We start from the raw sequence: 7726 nt of genomic DNA, 5'->3' as shown, positions 1-7726 counted from the left end.
GCCTCTTTTCCCCTCTCTCGGTGGCGCCGGAGTGCCGCCAGGGGAACCATCGCCGCAGTGATCGTCTTCATCACCTCCCTCATCTCTTTTCAGCGGTCCACTCTCCCGCACCCCACTGTAATCCCCTACTTAAACATGGTGATTTATGCCACATATTATTTTTTTGACTAACTTTATGCCACATATTATTATCCAATGATGTGTTGCCATCCTATGATGTTTGAGTAGATTTCTTTTGTCCTTTGGGTTGATTGATGATCTTGATTGGTTTGAGTTGTAAGTTTTATTTTGGTGTTGTCCTATGGCGCCTTCTGTGCCATACACACACGTGGGGGATTCCCGCTGTAGGGTTTGAAATACATTCATGATTCGCTTATAGTGGGTGGCTAGAGTGACAGAAGCTTACACCTGAGTAAGGGGGTTGTTGTGTATGGGAGTAAAGGGGACTTGATACTTAATGCTATGGTTGGGTTTACCTTAATGATTTCTAGTAGTTGCGGATGCTTGCTAGAGGTCCAATCATAAGTTCATATGATCCAAGTACGGAAAGTATGTTAGCTCATGCCTCTCCCTCATATAAAATTGAAATAATGATTACCGATCCTGCTATCAATTGCCTCGAAGAATTGTGCACACCCTACCATCATTATTCCACACTCGCTGTATCTAATATATTATAACTTCATTTAGGCAGCACTTATTTTTATGTTCTAGTTCTCTGCTATCATGCAAATCTATCCTCTTTGTACCCACAACGTAGTTTTATTTCTCATTTCTAGATGAAAGCAAATGCTCGGTATACGTAGAGTTGTATCAGTGGTAGATAGAACTTGAGAGAATATTGATCTTACCTTTAGCTCCTTGTGAGTTCGACACTCCATAATTACCACTTCCATCTTTGGAAATTGCTACGATGATTCCTTGCACTTGGGGATTATCACGTATTTCCGCCTTTCCATAAGCAGCATACACCTTTGCATAATCACATTAGCAATCATATGATTACAACATTAGCCCCCCCCCCCTCACCCAAAAGAAAAACAAACAACACTGAAACGTGAATACATCCATTGTCATTAAACTAATACATAGCGCATGACCACATTGTTATCTAAGCACAATAATCCAGGGTTCACAAACAAAAGGAGGACTGCAGATCCTTAATCATGGAAAATGATTGGTCGTGCTCGCCACATCTGACCACCACCTCAACACCAGAAAGGGCGAAGATGACCACCCCAAAACTAACTTGAGTCATGAGCTTGAAGGTGAGCAAGTACACAATCTGTAGATCGTGGTCTATGGCGAAGGCGCGAAGCTAGCCCACCCGTGATCAAGGAAAAGGTTCCCATTGACATCGTGGAGCTTGACCCTCCAGTCACAACCAGTGTTAGTTCTTATGAAAATCTCCTATAGAATAGTACCCATGTGCTCCCAGAAAGCACCTAACAGATTCGAACTTAGGTGCTAAAACCAACTTGCAAAAGTGAGTTGGACCTTTGCACTCATGGAGGTGCCCAACATTCGTTGGCTTTGCCCGATGCTTCCTGGAGGCGCTTCCTTCCACTATAGCATTGCACTTTGAACAACTGTCTGAAACATTGTTATGAACGACCAATACACCCGTAGACCACTGCAGCGAAGAACAACAGGCTGAATAAACTACTGTACCAACATAAATCGAACCAAAGCATGTAGAATCCGAATAATGTGCATGCTAACGACCGATCTCCGTGATACGTGGAGCACACCTTCACGAAGATCATCGATGAACACAGACCCAATACAAGCGCTCTTTTCCCCAAACACATGATCGTTAGTTTGTCAATCATGCATTTGATCGCTTCGTTTTTTTGATCGCTTAGGCATAGCTTTGATATTATATGACTTTTCTATTTGCCAACTTGTTTTGTGTGTGTGCTCACACGTTAGTATGGGTTGTGTGCATTCTAGCTGTGCAGAGGATGCGTGTGTGCTCGTTGTGTTTGTATCCTCTTAATGCTTCATTTTGAGTGAATAAAACCCACCCTTTGTCCAAAAACCAAGCCCAGACTCCACACGAAATACAACCTTCAATCTACACGTAGATCGCCGAATCTACACTATCGTTATCGGTTCACAGTCGATGATAAAATGCAATAAAAAATAATATGGCTCTATAACCGGTGTCGGGATCTAATCAAATGCACAGACCCTGGGACACGGTCGAACCAATTACCCTAGAGAACCATAGCCGATGTTTCAATTGATATGGGCAAAGATGCCATAGTAAGGTGGATGTACTTATAGCGTCCAAAGCAACCGCCGTGGGTGCCCGAGGAGGCGTCGATGGAGCGCCTGGGAAGGAGGCAAACCCCAATGGGAACAAGAGCATACACATGAGAAGTTCCAGTTCCTGTCGTGGTTGTTTTGTGATAGAAATCTAAACCTGTGTCTATGAATTGTTCCATGAAGGGCTTTTTCAATTCTATTTCTTAATGCTATCGTTAGTTTATCTTAATTACTTCTCTTATATTTTGCGTATGCTTGCATGGAGAGTATAATCATAAGTAGGTATTTGTTCAAGAACAATACCTTAGCTCCCCCCCCCCCACAACACTTATCGAATCAACGAACGATAACTTAATGAATCACGATGAAAATAACCTGAAGAAATTCCCGTGTGTCCTCAAGAGAGTTTTAGTTATTATAACTGATATCTCATCCTTATCATACATAAGGACTGGGTCACTTGATGCACTCTATTTCTTTTATTACTATTTATCTTATTACACTTTATCTTACTATCAAACAACCTATCAAAATATCTTTATGGCATTTTATAGTGAAACCTTGCTGAAGACTACTTGTCAATTACTTCACCTCCTCGTTGGATTCGACACCCTTACTTATCAAAAAGGCTACAATAGATCCCCTATACTTGTGGGTCATCATAAGAGAACAGGGAGAAGTGATTTTTCTTCTTCTTCTTCATTTCACTAGTTTTTCTTCCAAACTTAGGATGACACCAAGGGTTTGTGGGTGTTTGTGCTGCACAAGTTTGGTCATTTCTCTCCTATTAATAAGATGCTAAAAACACATGTGGAAGTTTTCAGAATAATAATAATTAAAGACAATTATCATGTTAGAAATATACCCTAGAGGTGAACATAGATAATTATATTTTGTTGTATCCATGAATTATGAAATGTTCCTTCAATAATATCATTTTAATTATTGGAAAATATGTGATTTGTTCATTCCAAAAAAAGTGTTTTGTTTCTGAAACTATATGCTTAAATCATTAATCCAAAGTTGTCCTTGGTCAGAGTTCATGTGAGGACACATATGAATATTACACCAACATGGGTGTTGGTTGATGACCATGTTTTGGTGATCATGGACATTGAGATGTCGAACCAATAACGTTAACTCATGTTAGGAACATGGTGTTGGACGAACCCAACTTGAGATATAGCAAGAATGCTTTTTAATTGTTTCTTACAATGTGTATGCTATGTTCTCACACCTGTCATTGTATGTGCTTCAGATGTGTAGTGACTTAATTACTTAGGGTTGCCAAATGCTATCTATAGCTGGTAGTCATAAAGGTCGATTTCTTGTTTGTCATGAAACATGCTACGAGATATGGTCAGCTGAGATGGGATTTGCCCCTCTCTGGAATGAGAGAGACATCTCTGGTCGCCTTGAGTGATCGGATCTAAAAATGCATGCTCTTGGACATCTTCACTCTCTACTGGTAACAACTTAACTTGTCATCAAATTCATGTGTTACTTGTATTTTGTCACACATTAATAGACGAATCTTATGTTTAGCCTCCACCTTCTTGTCTTAGCGATGTGGAACTTGACCTTGTGCATACTCTGAATTTTCATCATCTGCTTCACGCCTCATGTGTTGGACCTACGAGGGCTGAAATTCCACGGTTTCGCTAAACATCATGTGCCTTAATTTTTTGGTGGCGTTAGTCCAATTCAGGTGAGGCCGAAGGAGGGGGCGATGTGAGATGCGTAGCGATGAGTGTCAATCTCGGCGAGACCGAGCCAAGACCTCATCGGAGACAGGGACGACGGCGAGCGACAACGAGCTACGATGCCCTAGGCGAAGGCGAGGAAGCAGGTTGGCGAGTAGGTGTCGGGGAGGGGGCATACGGGGGTCATTGTCATTGCCATAAAACGACAGGGCTTAGAGGGATGGTCCCGACAATGACAAGCAGCGACGATGGAGACCTTAAGGGGAGGGCGGGATGGGGAGGAAGAAAAAGAAAAGAGGTTGAAGATGAACAGCGCGGTGCGACCATGGCCGTTGGATGGTGACCAACGGCTCAAAATCCGCAGAAAATTTTCCAGTTAATTGATGAATAAGCAACTCAAGTGGTTTCGATCATTGCATGATTTGAACATGACTTAACCTGGAATAATTCTTTGTTCATTCCTCTGAGCACAACGGAAGATCTCTTACTGTTATAAGATGTCACCATTGCAAACCCTACTGTGTTTTGCGTACATGGAACTACAGACACTTATCATCAGCCTTCCGAAATAAGAACTCATCACTGTAGCATGATAAACTGATAATGGCACCGGCACTGACCAACCAATGAAGCTCGTTTAACACTGAGAGACAATGACACTGATGTAAACCAACCATTACGTCTAGGGGGGATCACACATCACTGATACTAAGGTTTTAGGGGGCATTACACATCACTGACTCGGTCCTGAAGCAATATTTATGACTCATGGACAACAATTGAGCAAATTATTGGGCTAAACCAAATTCGTAGAGAAGCGAAATTGTTCACTAGGTACGGTAGAGCTCATCATGTAATAAAATTAACAAATCAGGCGCAGAGTCTGTTTTTTTTCCTTTTCAGAAATCAACTCTCACCATTGGATTGACTAATGGATATTGGATAGAAGTATCCTGACAAAAAAATGATGACCAGTTTTATTACATGCATGGTTGCATATTTAGAACAAGATGCATGGTTGCATATAGAACAAGATGCATGGCTGAGTGTAAGACTGTAAATGATGTCAAGCTCTCAAGTTCCTGATATCTACTTTCAAATCTATTTATTGGTCCGTAATAACAAAGCAACAAGAATCAATGAAGGCTCATAAAGGTGGTCATGGCAAGTCTTCTATTCTCTTTTTGGAGAGGGAAACAAGTTCTTCCGTATCGAGAATTCAGAAATAATTTGTACTATTATTGTTCAAGCCATGAATTAGTGAGTTTCGTGATTATAGAAGGGGCAAAGCGTATACCTCTGCTGCCAAGAAAAGCTATCCATGCATAAGATAAATCACACGCCACATTATCCTCATAAGCAAATTCTACCACAAGAGTTGCTCTTTAATGCCCAGAACTACACTGATAAGAACAGAACAGGCTTACAACAAACTGATTGGATCAAACTTGTTTCCTAGGTTTGGAGTTGGGCCCATGTTTTAGAAACTCATTTTCATCTGGAGCTCTTGACATCACTATCCTATAATTGTCCCACAAGAGCATCACATCACATCAAAGCTTATTCCCTTTGGATCAAACTTGTTTCCTAGGTTTGTAGTTAAGCAAATACTTGACATTGCCAATTGTGATGCATATGAGCATTGACGATTCATTCGTTACTACTCCCCATACTATCGTACGCATCACAATTAACAATTGGCACCACGAGCAACTTGGATGAACTACACAATACTGAGATGAAAATAGATAAAGAAGTTGACATTGCAAAGTTCTCCTTAAGGAGAAACTTGTTTTATGCATCGTCTCCCTGCCTCTCGCTTTACAACAGCAGAAAGATCCACACAAAGCAGGCTAGACTACAGAGCAAAGCGGGGAGGCTTTTCGTCGAACAGCTGACGGAAACCGAACCTTTACAGCCCTGGCGCGGCGCAACTTCTTGATGCCGTCCCATGCCGGTAGCTCGCGATCAGCTGACGGGGACGGACACCGTGGCGCGGCAGACGGGGCACCCCGGCGACAAGAGGAGCCACCGGTCGACGCAGGCGGCGTGGAACGCGTGGCCACAGGCGGGCAGCGCGCGCCACCGCTCCCCGGCGCGTGCAGCGTCGAGGCAGACGGGGCAGATCCGCGGCGAGGAAGGGTCGCCGTCGCCGCCGCCGCCGCCATCGCACGGGCAGGGCACGAAGCTGGGCAGGAGGCGGATTTTGGCGGACGGGAGGCCGACGGCGGGGGGCGGCGGCGGAGCGGAGGAGTCGGGCGGGGCGCGGTGCCGGCGGCGGCCCTGCTGGCGGAAGGCGCGCGCGGCGACGAGGAGCGCAAGCATGAGGATGACCGCGGCGGCGGCGAAGAGTAGGAAGAGCACGAGCGCGGCGACCATCACGGCGCCCCGCACGCCCAAGGAGAGGATGCGCGCCCAAGCGCCGGCGCACGCGGGGGCGCGTCGGCGCTTGGCGGCCTCCCGCAGGGGAGGCTCCGGCGCGGCGGAGGCCGAGGGCCTGCCGGCGGCAGGCGGAGCCATTCGCTGCGGCGCCTTTGCCTCGGCTTGGCTTCCGGGACGGGGTGGAATATCCGGTGGCGGTGGCGGTGGGGAGGATATTTTTGGGAACGGGAATTGGGGAGGCACGGCACGGCACGGCACGGTCCCGTTTTTAGCGCCACCGTTGGGCGTTCTGGTGGCTTTTGTACGCGCACGCGCACGGTGCTTCTTCTGTTTCACATGCCCACACGGCAAAACTGGGCAAGCGAACATGTGAATAAAAAGAAGGAATACGGCCGAGCGCAGCCGACTGATTCCACGCGCAGACCATGAGTCGAACAGAATGTTAGGTTATTATAAACAGTTTTGGGTCAAGCTTAATCTAGATTATCATCATCGCAAATTTACTAGCATGATAAATCACATACGACAGACAAGAAACATCAGCATGTTTGCACACGGACAAAAAAGCACATAACAAGAGAGAGAGGTGTTTAGAACATAAGGAGTAAGGGGCTGTTTGGTTCTATGCCTAGGAATGCCACATTTTGCCACACATTTCTTGCCACACTTGTCTAAGGTTAGTTCTTCAAAATGAGAGCCACAAGTTGGCAAGCCTAAGGGAATCTTGCCATACTTTTTGAGTGTATGTCATATGAGGCCCTAGTGTGGCAAAAAGTATATTGCCTAAGGTAAGGCTTGAACCAAACACCCTCCTAAGTTGGTCAAAGTTGACTAACCTTAGATGTGGCAACATGTGGCAACCATAGTCACAAACCAAACAGCCCCTAAGTACCAGTTTGCCGAAAATTTTGGCACGGCAGTGTCGTCGTTTATGGTGGTGAAGATGAGGTGGTGCTCCACTGTAGAGGAAGCAGACGAGGCGTGGTTAAGGATGTAGTTGACCTTGAGCGAACAGTCGCACCTACGCGCTCCCTTAAAACATTATCGCCTCACACAATGCAGGTTCTCACAAGACAACGGTTTCAAAGACATGGTCTCCCGGCGGTGCACACGGATGGGGTCGCCGTGGAGGCGTCACAACAGAAAAAATTGGTCGGTATGTGTGTTGGTCTGCTACCGTGTGTATTCTGTGTAGCTTCATCTTCACCACCATGCCTAATGATGTGAGTGAGAGAGGAGATAAAACTGACACGTGGTGCAAGAAATCTCTAGAACTAGAAAACGCACCTAAAACGAGATCGAGTGTGTTAAGCCTACACCCAAAGCTGTGTCGTGCACTGCCAAGCAAAAATTACTCCCTCCCTTCCAGT

At 45.3% G+C, this 7726-nt stretch overlaps 1 protein-coding gene across 1 annotated transcript; it reads right to left on the bottom strand.

The window, feature by feature from the left end:
• Nucleotides 1-5688: 5688 nt before the first annotated feature.
• LOC109752411 (uncharacterized) lies at nt 5689-6691 on the bottom strand. Its single transcript, XM_020311311.3, has one exon. It carries the CDS (start codon nt 6492-6494, stop codon nt 5943-5945), a length of 552 nt encoding a protein of 183 aa, XP_020166900.1. The 5' UTR covers nt 6495-6691; the 3' UTR covers nt 5689-5942.
• Between the last annotated feature and the right edge of the window lie 1035 nt (nt 6692-7726).

The sequence above is a fragment of the Aegilops tauschii genome, chromosome 6, assembly GCF_002575655.3.
Source record: "Aegilops tauschii subsp. strangulata cultivar AL8/78 chromosome 6, Aet v6.0, whole genome shotgun sequence".
Lineage (NCBI taxonomy): Eukaryota > Viridiplantae > Streptophyta > Magnoliopsida > Poales > Poaceae > Aegilops > Aegilops tauschii.
The sequence above is the reverse complement of the archived record's forward strand: the minus strand, read 5'-3'. Positions and strand labels throughout refer to the sequence as shown.